General features: G+C 39.6%; 1 protein-coding gene across 2 annotated transcripts in view; it reads left to right on the top strand.

The window, feature by feature from the left end:
* IQCH (IQ motif containing H) overlaps nucleotides 1-23,716 on the top strand; it is a 219,378-nt gene that overhangs the window by 114,876 nt on the left and 80,786 nt on the right. The window contains exons 12-14 of one of the 2 annotated variants that reach the window (XM_028141857.2): nucleotides 10,603-10,686; nucleotides 14,841-15,016; nucleotides 20,385-20,657. In XM_028141857.2, the coding sequence (XP_027997658.1) occupies nucleotides 10,603-10,686; nucleotides 14,841-15,016; nucleotides 20,385-20,657 (533 nt within the window). The remainder of the gene's footprint in view (nucleotides 1-10,602; nucleotides 10,687-14,840; nucleotides 15,017-20,384; nucleotides 20,658-23,716) is intronic. The other variant, XM_054716102.1, reaches the window with a different exon arrangement.

The following is a 23,716-nucleotide window of genomic DNA, read 5'->3' as shown; positions in this document are numbered from 1 at the left end:
ACCTAGTTTTCTTCTAGATTGTACATACTCAGTTTAAATAAATGCATAATAAATCTGAAAATCTTCCCTATTGCCGTAACTTTTGTTTGTTAACAACATAATAACCCATTTTAAAGAAAAATGGCTAGTCGTGTCTTTTCCTAGAGATAAGAACACGCTCAGATATTTTTCTCAACTAAGCATTTAAAAGGCCCCATTACACATTTTCACATAAGAGTTATACTTGGGCTTTGATAAAATAGTATTTGTTTCTACAATCTGTACTTTAGGTTTTATAAATGGCTTGTGGAAATTAAATTAATTTTGAGTAACATTAAACTGTCATCTCATACCTATCCCACAGACATAATTCTCAAACTATACCTTTTAAAAAAAGATTATGGTGTGCCTTTTTCTTGTGTACCACTTCCCCTGGGAACACTTGACGAAGATTTCAGCAAGTCACAACATGGCTACTTTGTCCTGCACCAAGGACTTGCCTGTTTAATTCACAAAAATAGAAGTGGCTGGAAGTGAAACATTTTTTTTCTCTAAATACACCCCCCCCCCCATCTATTCAATATAGTAATTCTGTTTCCAGAGTTTAGCCAGATTCAATAATCAAAATCTGTTGGTATGAGTGTAAGGTTCAGGTAGGCATTTAATGCAAGTTTCAGCCTTGTCCTCTTTCCATAGGAAATTTGCAATAAATTCTGGTATAGAATTAGCCCTAGAAATTATTACACCATGCCACTAGTCAACTGGGGCTGCGCTGATTTGTTTGAACCCTAAAAATGAACTTTTAGTAGCTCATGACTGCCTTATTGCAGTTGTAGGCATTTGGCTGCTTGTTTATGCAGTTTTGCACACACAGGAATAATTGCATTCTCCAAACCAAAAGGATGGCCTTTCAGGAACATTGTTCTTATTATTGATTTCAGAGAGGAAGGGAGAGGGAGAGAGATATAGAAACAGCAATGATGAGAGAGAATCATTGATTGGCTGCCTCCTGCGTGCCCTTTACTGGGATTGAGCCCGAAACCCGGGCCTGTGCCCTGACTGGGAATTGAACTGTGACCTCCTGGTTCATGAGTTGATGCTCAACCACTGAGCACACCCAGCCTGGCTTAGGAACATTATTGACCACCAAATAAGTATCATGTATTTTAAAATCTATGGCTTGATAATACGATCATAAAGACAATTACACATTGTGAAGCAACCTCTTTGAAAGGAGGAGTGATGAAACACAATTGACATATATTTTGGGTAATATTCTTAGATGTAACAGTGAGCTTTAGCTATTTTCAACCAACAGGAAAGGTGGGATGCTGTTGATTAATTGTACAAAGAAACTGATCACTTTGTAATTTTATAAGATTATAAAAAGTCATTCTTTCTAGATTATATAGGCTGATCTCTTAATTAGATATTTCATATTTTTATCATTTTTATTAATGAAATACAATTATAGCAAAATAATCTACTATGGTTCATAGCCGGAATAGAATACTAGGGTCTATTTTAAGCAAAATCTATCAGTCAAATAAGAAAGAACTGCAACAAAGAATTCTGATTCCTCTAGAAAAGCAGAGGTCCAAACAAAACCTGCAAACTAATCTGCTTCCCGTTTCTTTGGCCAAGTTATTTCCTCCACTTTTAATTTAACCCCTGTGCATCTTTATTACAGTGCATCATTTGGTGCTACACTTAAACTCAGTGGCATTTTAAAATATGCTGACATTAAATGAGATGCGCCAAGTATGGGGCTCAGATGCCGTGAGCAGGTATATGAGGCCGCTGCCAGCCAATTACACCCCCAGTGTTGGGTTTCCTCCCCCACTTCTCTGCCTCCTTTAAAATAAAAACAAGGGATATACCGAGATGGGATTTTCTTTTTTCTGCATGTAATCTTTTTTTCTCATTGCCAAATGATTTAACGGCTAAAAGCAAGGTATATAGTTCATCTCATTTTCCCTCTCTGCTTTATTTCAGCAAATTATCCTTAGGGCTAACACAACTAGTGGTCTCCAAGGTACTCCATTCTATAAAATTACGGATCCTGCTATTGTGAGGTTCCTGAAAAACAACATTTTCTGCTGTTCTCTACTGTCACAAATGCCTAAAAGATAGAAAACTTACTTGTGTGCACAACTGTCCGAACACTGAACTGAGAAAGCCACAAATGCTCCTGGCAGAGTTGCTTCCTAACTCTACTCCCTTCCTCCAGAAGATAAGAACTTGCGCTCGCCTTCATTCATTTGTGAGCAGGGGCAGGGTAGAGGAACACAGCCAAGAGTGCTATATCTGCAATCACATTTTCACTGTGCCTCCAAGCACATTGGCACCTTCCTACCTTCTCGTTTTTGAGTTGACAACGCAAAGACAAGATAGACTCTGTTCCTTCCACCTCAGGGCTGAGAAATCAGGACTTTCAATCAAATCTTTGCAGTCTTCAGCATGTATTTTGGCAAGTAGTATGGAATCCATAGTTTAGCTGTGGTGTTGCCATATTAATTCCTGAGACAGATGTACTGCCAAGATCTCCCAGACAGCATTTCCCAGAAATATCTAGGTCTTTTGGGATCAGGAACAAAGTACACTTAACATTCACATTTATTTATAGCCCAAATTAAAATGAAAACATATTTGTATTCATCCTTGTTGTATTCATCCAAGTAATCCAAATCAACAGTCATCCACTGATTAGATCAGAGTTGGCCCCATGACCTGTAATATTAAATTACCCAGTTGGTCTTGAGCTGTCTCATGTTGTACCATGAAATACAGAAACAGCATTAAACTGGTTGTCAATTGACACTAGCCCCTGGGCTTTCTATGAAATGATTTAATATGAAGATATGCTCGCCTGGCCCTAGCTAGTTTGGCTCAGCAGATAGAGCATTGGCCCATGGACTGAAAGGTCCCGGGTTCGATTCTGGTTAAGGGCACATACCTCAGCTGCAGGCTCGATCCCCGGCCCTGGTTGGGGAGCATGTGGAAGGCAACCAATCAATGTCTGTTTCTCTCTCTCTGTCTCTCCCCCTCCCTTCTACTCTTTCTAAAAATCAGTGGGAAAATATCCTCAGGTGAGGATTAACAACAAAAAGATATGCTCTGCCAGCCACAGAGGCTCAGTGGTTGGGCATCAACCTATGAACCTGTGACAGGAGGTCACAGTTCAATTCCCCTTTGGCTCAATCCCCAGTAGGGGCATGCAGGAGGCAGCCAACCAATAAGTCTCTCTTATCATTGATGTTTCTGTCTGTCTCTCCCTCTCTCTTCCTCTCTGAAATCAATAAAAACATGTTTTTCTAAAAAGGTATGCTCTAAAAAGAGTCTTACAAATACTAAGATAAAGATATAATTTTTGTCATCATCATTCTCATAAAAATATTAAAATAATTGTTCAGCAATTCTCTGACTTACACTTGTAATGATTACTGAGGACACTACAGAGTGTTGGTTTAGGTAGGTTATATCTCCGGATAGTCACCATATTAGAAACTAAGGCTAGTTAACTTAAAAATATTTATTTTAAAATAATAATAAATGAATTCACCACCCATTTTAACCTAACATATTTTTATTTTAAAAGTTTATTTTCCATTCCAAAACAAAAAAATGTAGCAAGAAGAATGGCATAGGTCGTCAAGTTAGCAAATCTCTTAATAGAGCATATTTGAGTTCTTAGATATATTTCTGTATTCAGTCTATTGCAATATGTTGTTTTGGTTGAAGCATATGAAGAAAACCTGGCCCTACATAGATAAGTATTTGGAAAAGGGAATAATATGTTGTTTTTTACAGCCTTTTCAGATAATTATGTACATTCTTCTTTGATTTTATACCAAAATTCAACAATAGTAATTCTTAAGTATTTGTTGCAATGTGAAACCTAAAATCACATCAATAAACTTTTTGTATCTTATGAGACAATAAGGTTGAAAAAAAAATACCATCTTAGTATTATTTTGAAAATAGTTTGACCTTGCAGACCTCCCCAAAGGGTCCTCAGACCACACTTTGAGAATCACTGGCTTCTGTTGCATGCAATGCTGTGTCAGCCACTGACAAAAAGTTTAAACAAGGGTAAGTCCTTACCCTTTTGAAAGGAATGTCTTCAGAACCACACAGAATCCATTTGGCAGGTTTGGTTTGAGAATGTTTTTATTTTATTTATTTATTTATTTATTTATGTCTTTATTTATTTATTTTAAATACATTTCATTGATTTTTTTTTTTTACAGAGAGGAAGGGAGAGGGAGAGAGAGCCAGAAACATCGACGAGAGAGAAACATCGACCAGCTGCCTCCTGCACACCCCCCACTGGGGACGCGCCCGCAACCAAGGCACATGCCCCCGACCGGAATCGAACCCGGGACCCTTCAGTCCGCAGACCGACGCTCCATCCACTGAGCCAAACCGGTTTCGGCTGAGAATGTTTTTAGAACTCAACAAATATTTGAGTACCTCCTGTGCTTTCTACATCCTTATCACAAAATTCCCTAATCCCCCTCACCACCTCCCAAAACACAACTCTCAGCTTTATTTTCAACAAACTGCCACTGGATATCTATACATATAAAAGGCTAATATGCTAAGTGTCCCTCCGACTGTCCAACCGGTTGCTAGGACACGCACTGACCACCAGGGGGAAGACGCCTCAATGCAGGAGCCGCTGTGACATGCACTGGCCATTTACAAAGAAACAGCACCCTGGATCTGGTGCCAACAAAGCAACACTCAGCTTCTCCCAGGTAGGACACAGGCCCCACCACCACCCTGGAGCGACAGCCCACCAAATAATAGCCAATGCTGCCGAGACCCCATGGCGCAAAATGCAGCCCACAGCCCAGCCCAGCCCAGAAATGGTGGCTGTGGGAGCTGGGTAATGATGTCACGTAGCAACACCCAGTTTCCTCTCCCTAGTGACTAGCCTCCTTGGAGTTTCTTTAGCCCAAGAGCATGACTTGCTTTATAGCCAGGTGCAAACATTTTACACTTTAACCAAATGTCTGTGATGTGTTTTCACATGCTTCATCTCATTTGATCCTCACAGAAGTCCTGGAGTAGGTAGATAGGAGACTCAGTAGAATCCTATTTTCATCAGTCAGAAAATGGAGATTTAGAAAGTTTAGAAACTTGACCCAACTAAAAAGAAGTAAGAAATGGTGGACCTTGAAAATGACTTCAGGTTTTCTCACTACACAGAATATAGTCAAACACTGCTGCAGTTAAATATTTCACCCTTTGGTCTCCCTGTGTAATCTACAATAATAATCTGCTTTGTGTTGATATTTACTACTGTGTTGCTGACAATTACCTGAAAGAGAAGTTGGGGTGCTTCACTGGGCTGGAAAAAGTTTAGCTAAATCAGAAAGCAGGTCTAATTAAGCAAGTTTATTCTATATCTATAAAAGACTAAGTTGACTTGCATATGCACGATACATATAAAGTTCTCGCTAGCACCAATTGCATGCATGTATTTCGATCTGTCATTGTCGATCGTGAATTTGGTTGACACTTCTATTATAGAGAAAGGGCGAATAGAAATATTAAAATACTAGTATTTCTTCTAATTAATTTCCTTTCAATGTGCACGAATCTGTGCACCGGGCCACAAGTACTATATAAATAACCCAAATGAGCCTCTCTCTTGCTATATCTTATCTCCTATCTCAGTATCTTGTGCTTTCACACTTGCACAACTAATTAAAAGCTGGGTATAACCATAATGTCCAGATCACATTCCTCTAGATTACTGTAATATGTTGACATGTAATCAATTGTGAAGTATGGCACATGTTCCTCTAAATTTTTACTATTAGAATACCAAAATTGACTAATGATAATTTTTTTCAATGGATTGGAGCAATTCAAGATCATCTCCATGGTAATGGTGCTCTTGCTGAGCTGGCAGTATGCTTTCTTGAGTGGACGAGAAAGGGATGGAGCTACTGTTGCTTCTGTACTGTGTATGCCTAGCAGTGTGTGACACATTTGAACATCACCCATCGTGTGTTTCAAAATGGGGAAAAGGTTGAGACTTCTGCTTCAGTCCATCATACTGAGGCATGGTTGACTGCCATCTCAGGCCAGGGTGATCAGATGAATGAGAATTACCTCGTAACTAGAAGTCACTTTTAAACCCCTTCTCTGCCTTAGGTACCATGACAAGGAATAGGACTTGGAGATAAAAGAAACTAGGAGTCAACCACAGGATAATTAGCAGGTTTTCAAAAATATTTGATTCTACTACAGGGGCAAGGGCCTGTCGCAGGGGCATGCATAGTCCTAAGAGGGCTAGTCACTGAGTGTTGCCTTGGTTTCTGTGAAGGAAAAGCCAATGCTGGCACAGCTAGTTTACTGCTTGCAAAGAGTCAATTAGCATCATCTGAGAGGAGTTTGTAAGGGAGTGAGGGTGGGAATGGGAAAGTAGATGAAGGGAGAAATGAAGATGGAGAAATGACAGCCAGTATGAGCGTAATTGAACTATTGATGAGTATTCGTGGTTCAAAAGAGAACCAAAAGTACTTGGATAACTTTAGAGAGGCCGCTTGTGGGTACCCTTCTTTGGTGTAAAGCAGAGGCATAACTTTTTGAAAAAAGATGGAATACTCTATCAAACTAGGAATATTTTGCAGGTGATGAGGATGGCCATAAGAAAAGAGGCTGAGTTCCCCTCTGTAGTGATAAGGAGGAGAGAGTGCCCCTATAGGCCAGTGTTTTTAAATATTTTTTAATTGATTTTTAGAGAGAGAGGAAAGGAGAGGGAGAGATAGAAACATCAATGAGAGAGAAATATCAACTGGTTGCTTCCTGCATGCCTCCTACTGGGGACCCAGACCGCAGTCTGGGCATGTGCCCTGACCAGGAACCAAACTGGTGACCTCTGGGTTTTCTCAACCACTGAACCACACCGGCCAGGCCACTGCTGTTTTATTCTATGCGGATGAGGACCTAGAAAAGCTACAGATCCCACTGACCATTCTTGGAATTTCCCAGAAATTCTTCAGATCAGGGAGCCCAATTTTAAAAGAGTTGAAAGGAGGAGAGGAAATGATGAGAACACATGGCAGAAAGGGCTAGGAATTTAAGACAGATTCTTGAGTAGGATCTTAAGATACATTTGATTCATTCATTTGACTGGGGATATCTCACTGTCTCTGTTTTAATGGAATTTGCAGTCTGTTTACAGGAGCCGGAGTAGTGCAGGGGAGAGGAGAGACATACAACCAATAAACTAGCAAGCAAAGAAACATAGAATGACAACATGAGAAAAGCATAGCAGAGAAAGGGTGCAAGAGAATGACTGTGAGGGAAGACTGAGAATCTTCTTAGAAAAGGGTGTTCCGACACCCTTGACGGTGATTAGGACCTATCCGCTGCATAAGCTAGAAGAACTGTACTTGGATAGCGCAAATATAATTTTATGTTTGTAATAGTAAGGTTTGTAAAAATGAGGTTCCTTTTGAAAATTTCAGTCTGGCTCAGCTGAAGTTAATAAAGCAAAAAGATAATAATAGCAACAACATTTATCTAATGTGTATTATGAGTTCTTATTAGGGATTTTGGCCCTTCCTCATCTTTCAGTTAGAGTGAAAGAGAAGCAGGATATCTGAGAGAGGTGGTGCGTACAGCGGGGTAAGGGAAGGTAGAAAGTCATATTGGTTTACTCTCACCTTGTAACAAGTTACTACAAGCTTAGTGGCTTAAAACAATCCCAGCTGATTACCTTACAGTTTGTAGTTCAGAACCCCGAAAGGGGCTAAGATCAAGGTGTCGGCAGGCTGTGTTACTTTCTGGGGGGTTCTAGGAGATCTATGAGATAATCCGTTTCCTTATCCTTTCCAGCTTTTAGAAGCCACCCACCAGGGAATTAACAAGAAAAGCCCTTGGCCCCTTCCTCCATCTTCAAAGCCAGCAACGTTGCATCTCTCTGTGCCTTTCTTCTGTAGTCACATCTCTAACTCTACTCTTCTTCCTCTCTCTGTCTTCCACTTTTAAGAACCCTTGATTACATTGGGCCCAGCCAAGTAATTCAGAGCAATCTCCTTATGTTAATGTCAGCTGATTAGCAACCTTAATTCCATTTGCAGCTTTATTTTCCCTTTACCATGAAACCTAACATATTCACAGATTCCAGGGATGGGGACAAGGACATCTTTGAAGGGTCATTCTTCTGCCCATTACAAAATTGAAAATAAAAGTCATAAAAGAGGCAAAGGCTCTTTGTCCCTTCTGTAGTTCTCTGCTCACCCTTGGAGAGTCTTGTTTTCTCTATTTTATGTAACCACGTTTGTCACAAGGGCTAAATCTGTAGCATCTGAACTGTATAATGATTTGTAGGCTTATGCAACCTTGGACAAGAGACAAGGCACTTCCCCTGAGTTTCCCCATCTATAACATTCAGGGTAGGAGGAGATGGGCTCTCAAAACTCCCCCAGTGTTTCTAGTCTGACCTTTGAAGTACCCCATCTTTGTAGATTATATTCCAAGCTGTGATGTTTCATTGCCACTGGGCATGTCTGCTGAAGTCCCCAACGCCAGAGCATCCTGGCTGATAGTTTCCTGGTTAAGTCTCTGTTGTATTTAATATGTGCCATCAGCATTGATGAGGTCTTTTCACCCAGGAGTCCTCTACTTTGTGGATATACAAAACATAAGAATAAATCTGATTTTTTTTTTTAAATTGACTTCCAACGTCTGCTCTGCCAATGGCACTGTGCATTGCATTGCATCTTGTCCAAGTAGAGTGGTCTGTTGCAACATACACAGAATTTCCTGTTGTTCTTAAAAGCTTTGGAAGTGCACATACCTCACAACATTAAAATACCTATGTTTGCCCAGCACTTGACACTTTGCAAAATGTTTTCATATCTGTTACTACATACGATCTTCTATAACAATGTTCTGAGATTGTTAATGTGCAGTTCTTTAAATTGGTGTATTTGTAGGTTTAACAGAGTAACCAGTTCTATCATACCCCGTAATTTATATGCATCCTTGATCAGTGGTAACAGAGGTACTAAATACTTGGTTGGAAAACTAACTTCAAGCACTTGATTGAAACTCAGATATCTTCATTCCTGTGCTGCAGAAAGTGCTCAGACATCCTTTGTATTTTAAATTGGACAGCGTCTTACTGAGACATCACACTGCCTTTTATCTTTACTTTTGAAAAGAAATGTGTTCATGGAATGCTCTCAGGCACTTTTCTTAATAACACCTTATTTCTTTAGGCATTTCTTCTGCCTTCTTATAGTTTTGATATATGTTATTCATAATGCCACTTTCTAAACATTTATTCAAATTATACATATGCAAAATCCCAAGTTACCATATTGCAACCATACACCAAGACAGCGTTGTTTGTAGCTGTCTATATTAATTTTCATATTCCGTGGAATGGTTCCCCAAATTATTTTAGAATTTAACAATTTTTCAAAAATAATTCCAACAACCCATCTGGCCTTCTGCCTCTTTAGTTAGTTTATCTGCATAAAGCCAAAGGGAGACTTTCAGAGGAATTGTAAACTCATTTAATTTCCAGACGTCGTCTAGTGTTTAAACACAGACATCAAAGCAAGGAGCCAATTATCAGAGTTCATTTGATCTGAAGTCCTGTTGCCTGAATTGCTATAGTTTTCCTTTTGCTGAAAAGGAAGTCTGTGCCATCTCGAAGATGCAGTATTTAAAATCACTTTATCTATAGCAGTTTAACTTGAAACATGTGTTTGGGCTCACTAACCACAAGGAGGCATTGAAGCATTTCTTCAAAATGTGAAAAGCAATTTTATTGGAAAAAAAAAATGAGTTGCACCTACAGTTGTTGAATTTCATATAAGCAATTATACCTAATTGTGAGGATGCTTGCCTTTAAAGTTCATGTTTTCACTCACTTACATTTTGTTAACCCTGACATATTAGCAGGAAGTGTTGCTGCTGCTGTTGGTTGTTGTGGAAGATTTTTGGACAATTGTAACCCACGTGGGTTTTCCTCCTGCTCTGTTTCCCCTGGACACGAAGGCAACTGGCAGGACCGATAACATACTGCACTAACCGCAGTAACCTTTATCGCCCTTTAAAGGGTAAAAGTCCTTTTGACTGTGTGAGCAGAGCCATATTTCTTCAGTATTTAGGATCACCTCAATACATATTCCTGACAGCAAGGGCTTCCTCTGACATCTGTGTGTCAGTTTAGAATGACCCTGGGACACATATTCAAAATGCCCTATAGGAAGCATAAGTTAAAAAAGCCAAAATTGTGTTTTTTTAAACCTGAGCATAATTTTTTTTACATGTTGTTTTGAACATTCATGTTAAATGTCAGAAAATTTCCCCATGTTTTCATAACCCTGATTCCCAGCAGCTTGGCTGGTATTGAAAAATACAAACCTCTGTCTGTTGCAGAAAGTGCTGCTTAGCACATCTCCCGGAATAATGCTTACTCCCCTGAGAAGCGAGGACCTCACGCTTCGCAGTGAGGCTGTTTCTGCAAGATGCTCCAGAGAAAATCCTTCCCTGGAAATGTGAACTGTGACATTTGAAATCCTAGGTGTGCCATGTTGCCATACAGATTTGCTCTTTCTGGGTTTTGACACCTTGTTTGCCTTTTAGGTTATACCCAGCCTGTGCGACAAAATATTGCCGACTTCGACACACTACAGAACATGCAGTTGGGGCGGCTGTGTGACATCTTAGGTACAGTAAATACTTTTACACAAATGACTCTGCAATGTTTATCAGTGGGTGGTGATAAAATGTTTTTGAGGGGGTTTCTTTTGTTTGTTTTTGCTTATTTTTTTTTTCTCTATATAAGTAAAAGGCTTAGAGTTCTCATTTACTTGCAGGGCAACTGAATGTTTTGTTTTAAAGAACAGATTTATAGTGAAGTCAACTTGAATTTTAAAAATGACATCTTTTAACCAATTTACTTGGGTAGTTTTCTAAATTCTCTTTGCTGCAGGTTTGGATAAGGATTTCTCTCCTATAGCCCCAAGTCGTCTTCATTTACTAAATCTTGCAGGGAGAAGTTAACATTTTTGTGTCAATATTGTCTTAATTATCCGGGGAATGAGTGGAAGGTGGTATCAGAAATTAAAAGCATTGTGTCTTCATTGTAAGAATAAGAGGGAAATGAGGATAGATTTTGAAAAGATTTTATTTAAATATATAGCATCTAGTTATTAGAAAACAGGGAATGCCTAATAGAGGAAATTCTTAAATACAAACTTTGAGTGGTAGATACACCTTTGCAAAAGTCAAGTTCCAATACTGATTTGGTTAATTCTAGATCAGACACCACCTGGAGCCAGGAGGGACGGGTACAAGAATTGGACTGAAACCATTCGAAGCTAGGGTGCTGGTCAGGCTTAAAGATTAAAGGCTGCAAAGGCTAAGCAATAAGAGTGAATCAGTTTGGGATGTACTAGCCAAAATTCAGGGTTAAACAAAAACTAGGTTTTTATTAGTTACCAAATAAAAACTTCTTTGTTTTGTTAAAAATATAATTGCTTTGGCCTTTATTTAAGCAAAACAAAGAAGGATTTTAAATTATCAATGACCAACTCAGCTGGCTCCCTGGAATGACATACTTTACATGCTTCACATATATTTCAGCATCATTATTATTTTATAAATGCCATTTAGTAACAAAAATACATCAGTACTAGAAATTTACAGTGTCCTAAAATAATAATAGTGTAATTGCTTTAATCTATTATCTAGGCACTAATATTGTTTTTCAGCCTTACAAAAATAAATTTAATGACCTGAGATTGATTTGTTAGTGCTGAGCTATTTCAACTAAAAACCTGACAGGGTAGAAACCACTGAAGCGCAGCAGAGGGCAGACTTTGCTCTAATTTATTTGAATTAATTTTTTTTTCTTAGCTTTTTATATAGCACAAACCATCGCCAAAGAATTTCTTTACAAGCGATTGTCATTATTAGAAAAGACTTTTGAAAGTATTAAGCTTCTATTTTAAATAATTCAATAATTCCGTGTAGGCCTACCTGCAATGGGAAATATTGCTAATGAACATTTCTGAGAGATTGTGAACCAAATGCCTTTTCTTGCTACACTATCTTCATGACACAGCAAGGCAATCCTAAAAGCTCTCAAGAGGAGTAGTTAGACAAGGTACTTGATTGTGAAATAAGGAACTAAGAAAATTAGCAATAATCTGTGGAAGAATAAATGACTACCTTTAAAATTTTATTTTTATATTAGTTTCGGGTGTACAACTCAGTGATTAGACATTTATATACCTTATGAAGTGACCACCCTGCTCATTCTAGTACTCATCTGATACCATACATATTATTGACTATATTCCTTACGCTGTAATTTACATGAGTATCTTTTTTCTTAATTCCATTAATTCCTAGTAAAGGGTATTGATTTTTTTTCTGTTTATTCAGGGGAAATAAAGATAATCTGATTGATCATGTTGGAAAGACTTGTCATTCACGTATTGGCCATGAAGTCAGATGTCAGGTGGAGACCCAATGGCTAGTATTTTCAATTCCTAGATGAGTTAAGCAAGAGAGTGATTGATATTGACTATTGCTTAGCAATCAAAGCAATCTTCATTTTCATATTAATTCCTTTCCAAAATTACCTGTCAATTTTGAATGTTTATAGATTCATAGTCAAGCCACACTAATACTGGATATTAGTGTTAATGATATGTATTCCTTTGCCAGAAATGAACAGGAAAGGTGAAATTGGCAACATGATTTGTTATCATTTGTAACCTAGAAATTTCTTCCCAAGAAAAATTTAGTTTCCTGTTATGGTGTCTTTAAGTTATTTTTATTTGTTTTTGTGTCCTTTTTCAATACTTTAAAAAATACTAGTTATTTTTAAAACCGCTAGTTTGGTAAGGCACTAGTCTCGTCTTAAAAACACAAGATTTGGAACAACTAGTTTGATCATTCAGCAATTTAACCACTGTCTCCTAAGTTAGTTTATTCTGAGGTTTATGGCATTTTGGTTCCCAAATTAAATAGGAGCCCCCCACATGGTTACATTTATGGAGCAACTGCGGTGGGCCCAGCACCAGCTCAGTTCGGAAGACTCTACTTCTGGCCCCAGATGTTGTCTCAGGCACGGGAGATGTCTCCCAGATGCCTTGGAGCTCACTGATTGTGGGAGGTGTTCCAGGTCCTGGGTCTCTCCATTCTCCCAGGTCCCTTTAGTCCACCCACAAGTACTTAGTAAGTGCCTCCTGCATACCTTATGCTGTATCAGGACTTGGGAGAATATAAGAAAGAGTATGCACCTTACCTTTTAGGAGTTTGGAAAGGCAGGATCAATAAGGCAGAACGGCAGAGGACGTGATTTCATCATGTTTAATCTTGAGCACTGAATAAAAGGAGCACAGGTGTGAAGGGTAGGGCGGGGAATAACTGTTGGCTGGCCGAGGAAGGGCAAGCTGTGGAGGATATCTGTACTGTCTGTTGAGCACCTACTATGTGACAGATACGGCACCGGGTGCCATATACATACAGGGGGTGGCAAAAGTAGGTTTATAGTTCTGAGTATGCAAAACACGGAGTTAATAAAGCTATACCTGCATGCCTTTTCTCATGCAAACAACTGTAAGCCTACTTTTGCCCACCCTGTATATAACTATGTATATCATGTATTCTTTCATTTAATACTCTCTAAACCTGTGCCCCAGGTGATTTTATCCCCCAGTTACAGATGAAGAAACCAGTGCTTGCAAAGGTTAAGTAATGTTCCCTGAGCCCCTGGGCAGCTGAGCCAGAATGTAATCAGTCTATGCTGTGTACACTCTGCCAAACCCAACAGAGGAGTCTTCAGATCCCCTCTCAGGCCTCCCTCACCGGGGAAACGTTTACAGAGCTCCCTCCTCTGACCATCCCCGAGCACCGGTGGGCGTGCTTCCGCGTGCCCACTGCTCTCCACCATGCTTATGGCTGTTCCTGTGGGGGAAAGGGTTGCTTCTCATGGGCAGCATCTCAGTTGCTTTGCTTCCTGTATTTCCCCCCATGTCTTGTCAAGTGCTTTGCTCCTACTGGTCCGTTATTTTTTATTAAATAATTAATCAGTCAATTAATTAATTAATTAATTAATGACTTTATTGGCTGCTGATTTACTGTCCATACTCCTTAAAATATTTTGCAGCCTGGAGTGGGTAATCTCATCTGACTATTCCATTTGGGTGGAATATTTAATTAGGATTTCTAAGTACATAAGCACATCTTAAGAAGAACAGCTGAATTAAGACAGTGTTTCCTTTAAACCAACAGTCACTAGATGTCCTAAATAATTAATCTACTCTTCTTTGGTAATGGAGCTGGGAAAAGGTTGGTTTCTTGAAATAATCATTGCTGTGGTCATAAGCTTACGATTTATTTGGAGAGGAAAGTTCCTGAATTGGCCTTGCCAAGTCCAGGCAGAATAAGAAATTGCCATTTCATCAGCATTTTAAAGTTAATAGCTCTGTTTCATAATTTACTGAAGCTAATGGGATAAATTTTTAAAGCAGTATGCAATTCCCATTGATGTTAATGGGAGTTCTGGGGCTGAGTCTCTCTGCATTATTTGAACGTAGACTTCCATGGTACCTCACAGCCCTCCTTCTGAAAGAATCATTGTGTCCGTTTTTGGGGGGATAGTGTTATATATCTTTTCTTTAGAGAAATGTTAAAGTGCCCAAAATCTAGTTACACTACTAAGATCTGTACAAAACCGATCTAAATTAACTTCAGTGTGGCTTTGGCTATGCTCTTTATTTTAAACTGTGCCACATCAATCCGATGCCAGAGTTCATAATGTCGTTTACCTTTATACCAGTAATTAAAACTGTGCCTGTTGTTCTTAGATGCCAATGTAAGCGTCATCTACATTTGCTCCCATCAAATGAATGAAGAGTTACTTCTGTATTACCATAAAATCCTGAGTCTACAGGCAGCTGTCAAATCGGGGAACCTTGAGGACAGAAGTGACCTGCAGGACAGGATCAAAATTATCACCCCTGAAGCTATAAAGATCTTCACTGTGAGTTTGTCTTCTAATTACCACGGCTTCAGGGATGCAGTAAAATTAAATTGGAAATTTTATAACTTGCAACGCTCTGGTACACATCAGTGAAATATTATTGCAAGTTTAACAGCTTTACTGATTAGACGACTAGTTGGACTGGAGGAAATAAATATCCCAGTTTAACTTTCAGACTTAGTTGAGCAACACTTCCAACACTCTGTCGCTGAAGTCTATTTGGCTTATTGGGCGGTGCCACCAAGTACTAGTAGGTGAATTTATAACATCTACGGTTTCTTTTTCATTTTGTGTAGAGGACACCAAGGCAGAGAAAGGCTGGGCCTGCCCAGGGTCACAAAGCTAGTTCAGGGCAGAATCTAGACCAGGGCCCTGTGTTCTGACGTCCACACCGCTATTCCTTCAGATTCATGGTTTTGGTTCCACTCCCCACTCAGGGGAATTTGGTCTTATTTACCATATCCCACAGTTTATAATGAACAAGGTTCAGTGTGTGTGTGTGTGTGTGTGTGTGTGTGTGTGTGTGTGTGTGTTTTAACTTGTTCTGATTTTTAACGAATGGAAAGAATTCTGAGTGAAATTCCATCCCTAGACAAGAGCTTTTGGGAAATGCACGGAACCTCGAGGGCAGTGTTCAAAAATAAGGCAGCACACGAGATGGCATAAAATGAACTTCGCTATATTTTAACAATAACTTAAACTTTCCATGTTAAACAAACAACATTTTAATACCTAATGGACTATGTAATTTTGAGGAGACTTTTGTATGTGTGTGAATCAAGAGTCTGAATTTGCTAATACAGATAGCTTTCTCCATTCAGAAGTGGGATACACCGAAGTCAACTATCTATTGCCAGAGAAACTGCTTGCAAGCTTTATGTGGGAAGCATATATGTGTTGAGTTACTTCCTACCCCTTAACCCTTTGGATGTGCCATGATTTTTTCCCACTTCCCCCAAAAAAGGCCTGCCAGGGTGGGGGAGGGTTGCTATAATATTTCTGCTTTGCTGAAACACTCAGTGAATTGTCATAAGATTTTGCTCTCTTCTACCAAGATGAAGATTTTAAATTTTCATAACTGGATACCTTCATGTTCCCCCCAAATCTTTGCTTTATTGGCATCACTGGGCTGTGGAAGAGAAAGGCAAAATCCCAGGCAGGACAAGCAAAAGAAAGGACCCGGACAAATCATCACCACTACTATTCTTAGGGACCTACCAATATCCACAACAATGCAGGGATTGCCTTGGTGCTTCCTAGCCATCCCCTGGCCTCAATGGCAGAGATACTGTGGACTTTAGGAAGCAAGGAAGAAAAAACTGTCATTAGTGTGTAGTAAATTTCCTGATTTTCTCCTGATAGCTGCTAATAAGGAGTTTCTGTGCATCTCATGTACATTGAGGAGGCATAAAATGGGGAAGGGGCACTAGTTTGGGAGAAGGAAAGTGAGTGAGCTAACATATATCAAATGCATAGATACATGTTCTCATTTGATCCTCAGAACAATGCAGCAAGATAGAAATGATCAATCTCCTTCTATGGGTGAGGAAGCCAAGACTCATTTTCCTCATCCAAAGTTACTAGTGGGGCCAGAGTACAAGCCTAACGCTGTCTGACCCCAGAACACTGTCATGAACTGGAATGACGGCTTTACTCCTGGAGGACCTTGTGGCCTTGGGCAAGCCCTGTGCCTCTCTGTTCTTTGCACTTCATCTGTAAAATGAGGTGGCCAATTGGATCATTTCAAAGCCCTTCTCAGCTCTATAATCCTATTACCTGAGAAATGCACCCTTGTCAGCCAGTCCACCCCGATTTTCAAGCAGGAAAGAGGCAGTGAGCATTCACAGGTGCACCGAGTTTCATTCAAAATTTAGGTTTGCATTGTTGTGAGTAGAAACAAGTAGGGAATTTTTAAGTACATTTTAATACTTCTCATAGTTTAAGTTTAAATGATTTGAGTAATCACTCATAGGCAATCAACATTTTAGAATACAAAAAAAATAAGCTCTCACTTTCAAATCAGTTCCTGCTCATGTTTAGTTATTGCTTTATTTCTTTTTAATGGGTTGGAGAGATTGTATCAGTGCTGATTTTCATTCAAATGGATGGCTTTGAGGAGATTTTTTTAAAGTGTGCCAAAAATCTGTTTGTATATCTCTCCAAGTTACGATGCAGTGTTTGGATTTGTAATGGGTACAGAGTGCTATTATAAAGTCATTGTGTCTATTTTTGAACATTTTAATGTTTATAAAGATATCCTCAACAAATACCTTTTGTCTCAGGTTTAAAAATGTCAGTGGTGATAAATTAAATGCAATTATAATGCAATGGAATTCAGAATATTTTATATTTTTCAAGCTGCGTTAATTCACAGCCTGGATCTAATGGTCATACAAGACCTGAAGTCAATAATGTGTACTCTGCCAGTCATTCATATTCAAATCTTTATTAAACACATATTAAACACAATATTAGGGCACCATCTTGCCTGAAGAATAAGACATGCCTCAGATGACTGTAATACAGGTCGGGCAGAATACTTGCCAATGGAAATAAGCAAACCAAGAGGAGACAGAAATGCATCCTGGCTGGAGAAGTGCTCAGAACTTTAATGTTACTTTCGATTGCTGCATCTGACTTCCCCTCATCACACCTCATAAACTCACCAGACCCTCACTTCTCAATCTGTGAAATGGGAGAGATTTGGCTGCCGTGGAATAATAACTGTGCTAATACCTGGGTTTAAATCCTACCTCTGCTGTTTGCCAGCTGTGTGATGTTGATCAAATCATTTGAGCCTCAGTTTCCTCATCTCCAAAAGAAGGGATGCTAATTGGCACGGTGTGGTGTGGATCAGATGAGAAAATACATGTCAAAATGCTTTGACCTTGTGAACTTAACATGAGAGGACTGCCACCCTGAAGCAGTCCTCTTCTTAAGGACCCTGAAAGCCCACCATGTACACTGTGACTCGGTCACCAGCTCTCCCACACATTTAATATTTTCACATTTCCCAATTGAAATTATTTGTGGGAAAAGGAAAGGAATGAAATAAACAAGGGGAAAGACAGGGATCAGCCAGATGGGAAACACAGACTCGTGAGGTGCTGTTACCAGCCATTGTCTAATGGAGCACTGGGTTTTCCAGAACAGCACTCTCAGAAGTAGGCTGTGCAAATGGGTTTCAGTTATGGTAGACAAGGCATATTGCACAGATCGGAGGAACGTAGAATAGGACACCTACTCTGGAGGAAGGCCCAGAAGGGTAAATCAATAAATCCTCTTCTCAGAAGAGCTCTGGGTTGTTAATTTTTTTCCCCTTTTTTGGGGGGAGAAGGAGGGAGGGAGTAAAATATACATAATATAGAATTTACCATTTTAAGCATTTTAAGAGTAAATTTCAATGGCATTAAGCACATTCACATTGTTGGGCAATCATTGCATTATCCATTATCAAAACTTCTTCAACATCCCAAGCAGAAATTCTGTACCCATTAAGCAATAAGTCCAGAAGAGCTCTGGTTTTAAAGAAAAAGTTATTTCAGAGCTGGAAGGACCCTAGAGATGTCTAGTCCAACCTTTCATTTGAATATTGGGGAGTTTTATAATTCACCTTGCAAGTTAGAAATTCAGGCAAGACTGAAATCCCAGGGCTCTCCTTGGTCTCTGTCTCCCATACTCAGCAATTATTACACACACAACAGTTTGATATTCCCAGAAATAGTTGCTCAACGTTTCTCCATATCTTCATGCCATGTTGAGTAGCTAATTTTGACTAGAGTTGGGGGAGTAGGTGCTAGTCTACAAAATCCCTTGAACTCCCTAACACTCTGGCATCTTGCATTATATTTTCTTTGCATGACATTTTAATGACTTTAAAAAGAGAGTTTTCTCTGTGATAATAAGTACTATCATTTATAGAATAGCAACTCAATGTCATGCATTATAATAGGTGTTTACTTTCATGATCTTGTTCTATCCTTAGAGCAACCCACCAAATGGGTATTTTTATTCCCATTTAACAGATGGCAAAACTTAGGCTCAGGTTCAGGTAGCTTATAAACTTGCTCAAGTTCAGGTAGCTTATAAACGATAGAGACAGATTCAAAGCCAGCACTGTTTGACTCCTAACCCCAGCCCTTCTCTAGAGGAAGTGAGCATGATCTTGACTTCTCATAGTTCATCCTTGGTTAATGTCTTTCCCTCAACCTATCCTCACCTGATAAAATCCTACCCATCCTTCAAAATTCACCTCAACCCCAACCTCTTTCATAATAATAGTAGTAGCTAACATTCATTAAGTGCTTATTATGTCCAAACCACTGTGCTAAGTGCTTTACATGCATTATCTCATTCAAGCCTTACAGCATCCCTATGAGATGAGTACTAGTATTATACTTATTTTACAGGTGAAGAAACTGAGGCCCCAGGAGAATGAGTCATTTGCCTTTTCAGCTCTCCCCATCAGCATGTGTCCTCTGCCTCCCTTCTCCATGCCTCCGGGGCCTTCTGTAGCTCTTTACAGCTTTTCTCTGCTTTGATTAGTTATGCATTAACGGTACTCATTTGTGCCCCCACTCCTTGAATGCAGAAACATGGTTGTATTCGTTTGGTGTGTGATGACCATCTGGCTCTGTCCTCAGCCCCTATTAGACATGCCAGAATTATTTATTTAATTGAAGGAGACAGTCACATGTATTGCTGAGCTGGGTCTAAATAATCAAAACTAAAATAAGAGAGTTTTCCATTGGAAAATGAAAGCTTCAGTCTTGCTGAAATTTTCAAATATTTTTTCATTCATGAATCCTCTCCAAAGTGATTGGCCAAGAACCAGGATAATCATTATAAAAGGGACATAGTCTCTGAAACAGACTTTGTGGCAGAGCTTTGGAAAGGAAGTATCAGGCCAAATGCCTTTTTCCTACCGAATCATTTAAAGAGTTGCCAGATTAGGAGTCCTGTACAGAGAAGAATCCTATTGGGCGTTTTTCTTCATTTTTGGTATTGATTTTCCAGGCGCTTTAGTGTTAAACCAGGCCAGAAGTGCTGCAGAGATGAATCACTATTATCCAAAGGCCGCCAGCCTCTTTTCCTTCTGACAGAAGGATAATTCCACGTGGATCAAATAAATACAGATGTGTAGTAATTAGTTCTATTCCCAGTGAGCCTATTTCCAACACACTAAAGATGTGAGCGATTATAGAGCCTCACCCCAACAGCTTTTATCAATTTAAACTGCTAAACAACAGGATAGGTCATAACCCAGCCTGCTATTAATAATGCATTTATGGTGTGCAACATTATAAATTAGGTGCATGGGCTAGAAAAAAGAGCACCTTTTAACAAGAATGATATGCTCTTCCCCCAGAAGCAACATATGTGCCTGGCGACTCACCTGAAGTACAGTCCCAAGGCAATCAAAAGAATAAAAAATCTCATCAGTGGGAGAGAGGCCTACATTGTCAGCGGGTTCCTCCACAAAGATGATCTGGCCGTGGCAGATATGTTAGACGTACCCATCCTGGGCCCAGAGCCTGAAATAGCTCATCTTTATAGCACCAAGTCTGGAAGTAAGCGGATGTTTGCCAGCGCCAACGTGCCATTCCCTCCTGGAATAGCTGACATCTTCAATCACCAGCAGGTATGTGGGGTGGAAAAGAGAGGCTCTGTTCAAATATATCACATCCTCTTGAAGCTGCGGGGACCTCAGGCCTTCTGGAGCCAGCCCTACCCAGTGAAGATTATGTGGAATCCTTGAGTTGATTTGTTAGATCTACTTTGGGACTTCATGTTTAGAAGTATTGTCCTTGAAAAATATTTACTCGTTTGGATTAAGACATTGAAGACCCTGTTAATGCACCAATATGCTATCAATATTTATTGCCTCGACATGGATTAGTTAGTTCATCATCATATTAGCTAGCCAACCATTGAGCAGGACCCTGAAAAAATGGGAAAGACAGTTTTAGCTAAAAGGAGCCAGTTTGGAGAGCTCCGGGGGACGGGGGCGGGGGGGGGGGGGGGGGGGCCCGGGGGGGAGTGGAAGGGGTGCCTTTCTGTCAAGGCAGGCGGCAGAGGGCCTATGGCAGAGATGGCAGAGGGCTGCAGACATCCTTCGCTGGTACAAACATCATGTGGTCCCTCAGGAAGGAGCCACAAAGGGATTATTTAATGTAGATTACATTAAATAATTCCCCAACCCCTAAAATGTATGTGCAATAGTTGTATTGAGTCTTGCTTTCATCTTCACTGATGAGAACTCAGGCAATCTTTGCCACGAAATATTGAGAACTTTCTACGTTTATTGTGGTTAAAGATGCAGGCACATTCAATGCAAGAAAACCTTCCTCTAATGCTGGTGTTCAGAAGTAGGATTTAAAACTCCCTTGTAGACACATCAGATTTGAGGGATGTCATTTCACCTATGGCACATGCACATTGCATCACCTTAAACAGACTTATAACTGAGTTCTACTCTACTTGTTTGGGAAACATACGTCTGAGGTCATCAAGAATTGAAGTACTCCACTGAGATTTTTCCAGATACTGACTATCCTACCTAAGCTATCTGAGCGTGTCAGCGTTTTGAATTCGCAGATGGCGATGAATCAATAGCACTGACTTTTACCACGGTGCATCATAAACTCAAAGCTGGTGAAGGAAAGCTGTGATCATCTTAATTTAGGTTAATAAATATTCCTGACTACCAGCTGGATTTTAGCAGTAGTCATTTTTCTACTTCTGCTCTATACCAGTGTAAAATGAATGGCAATTTAAAACTATATTACATCTTTTGAACAGATAAACTCAAACAAAAAAATCATAAATGTTTGGAAATAGTGTAAAGTCATTTGGTTTATGATTAAGTAATTTGTTTATTTTTTAAGTGTAGTGTGAGCACCGTGAGCATTTCCTGTTTTGATCCATAAAGTAACCATGCAAGTTCTTTTTCTGGCATATGCTCCATATGAAATATTGACAGCTTTGGTTAAATAAGCAAAAATAGTGATGCTATTTTAAAGCACTGTTCAATTTTCACTTAAAGATAGCACATAATTCTTTCCCATGGTGCAGTTTTTACAATATTATTGATCCTTTTCATACTGTAGGGGATCCATCACCAGACGCCCATTTATAGGATTCTCAGAAGCAACAAATAACAGGATTTGGAAGAAACAGATGATAATTTTGTTAGTAGTTGAGTCTCTGAATACACAATATATCCAAATATACAATAAAAATGCTATGCCAGAACACCTTTTCTTACACCAGCAAAATAATTTTATAAAATACTAGAGGCCCGATGCATGAAATTCATGCAAGGGTCTCGGCCCGCGCCGACGCAGCAGCTGCCTCTGCCTCAGCCCCCGCCACCACGGCTTCATCCAGAAGGTCGTCCAGGAGGATGTCCAGTCTAATTAGCATATTATGCTTTTATTATTATAGATTATCCACCAAAGACTATTTCTACTTCTGCAAAGTATGATCATAATATAGCTAACTATGATGAAATATAGAATCTATCTTCTCAACACAATACTAGAGAAAGAAGGGATGTAACTTTGGAAGGCACATTTAAAAACCTTTAAAGGCAAAGCTCATAGCTACATGGTGTGTAGACCAGAGAACTTGTAATTTAAATACCCAAATTATCCACAGACACTACTTGATAATTAGGGAACTAAGACAATTCCATTTCCACCCTATTTGAATACCCCATGATTGCACAGGGCTTCCAGGGATCCCAAGAATGCCCATTTTGATGTCACTTCCACACTGCTGTGTAGTGTAACATCCCCAGGAAGAGCAGCTGAAAAAACACAACTCAAGAAAACAGATTGTACCTTTAATCAAAATAATTGTAATCTTCCAACTCCATACTTCAGCAGAACCATAATCTTTATAGTCCTTTCACACTCTTTAGTTGAAAAACTTTCCATCTGGTGACCAAAGAGTCATCAAAAGAGATGAGAATAAGAGTGTTGCAGCCCTCACTGGGTAGCTCAGATGGGTTAGAGTGTCATCCCAACACACCAAGGCTGTCAGTTTGATTCCCGGTTGGGGCACATACAAGAAACAACCAATCTATAATAATAAAAGGGTAATATGCTAATTAGACCGGATGTCCTTACAGATGAAGCGGGGACTGGAGGGAAGCCTGGGTCCCAAGTGCCAGAGGAAAGCCAGTGCCGGCAGCCAGAGGAAGGAAGACATACTCTTGCATGAATTTTGTGTATCGGGCCTCTAGTGAATATATAAATAAGTAGAATAACAAATTGATGTTTCTCTCTCTCTCTCTCTCTCTCTCTCTCTCTCTCTCTCTCTCTCTCATCAATAAATAAAAACAGAATATTGCAGAGACCTCCTTAAATATAAGAGACCATAGCCAAGTACAGCAGTGGGTAGGCTCATCAGAGCAAATGCTTAGTAAATGCTTTGCTTCTTTCAAGGAAGTATACACTGGAAAGTCTGACGAGAAGACCAAAAAAAACCCATCATTTTGTGATTTAGTGAGTTATTTTTCTCCAAAGCTCTACTAGAACAGTATGACTTATCTATACTAATAAAAGACTAGGTGGCCCTCATGTGCGACATCATCACAAGATGGCCATGCACACAGTGGAGGCGGGGCCTGGTGGCTGCTCCACGCAGTGAGGCCTGGGGGTCCCACGACTCCATGCGGCATGGAGGAGGCCGGTT

This window comes from Eptesicus fuscus, chromosome 5, assembly GCF_027574615.1.
Source record: "Eptesicus fuscus isolate TK198812 chromosome 5, DD_ASM_mEF_20220401, whole genome shotgun sequence".
NCBI classification, from domain to species: domain Eukaryota; kingdom Metazoa; phylum Chordata; class Mammalia; order Chiroptera; family Vespertilionidae; genus Eptesicus; species Eptesicus fuscus.
The sequence above is the reverse complement of the archived record's forward strand: the minus strand, read 5'-3'. Positions and strand labels throughout refer to the sequence as shown.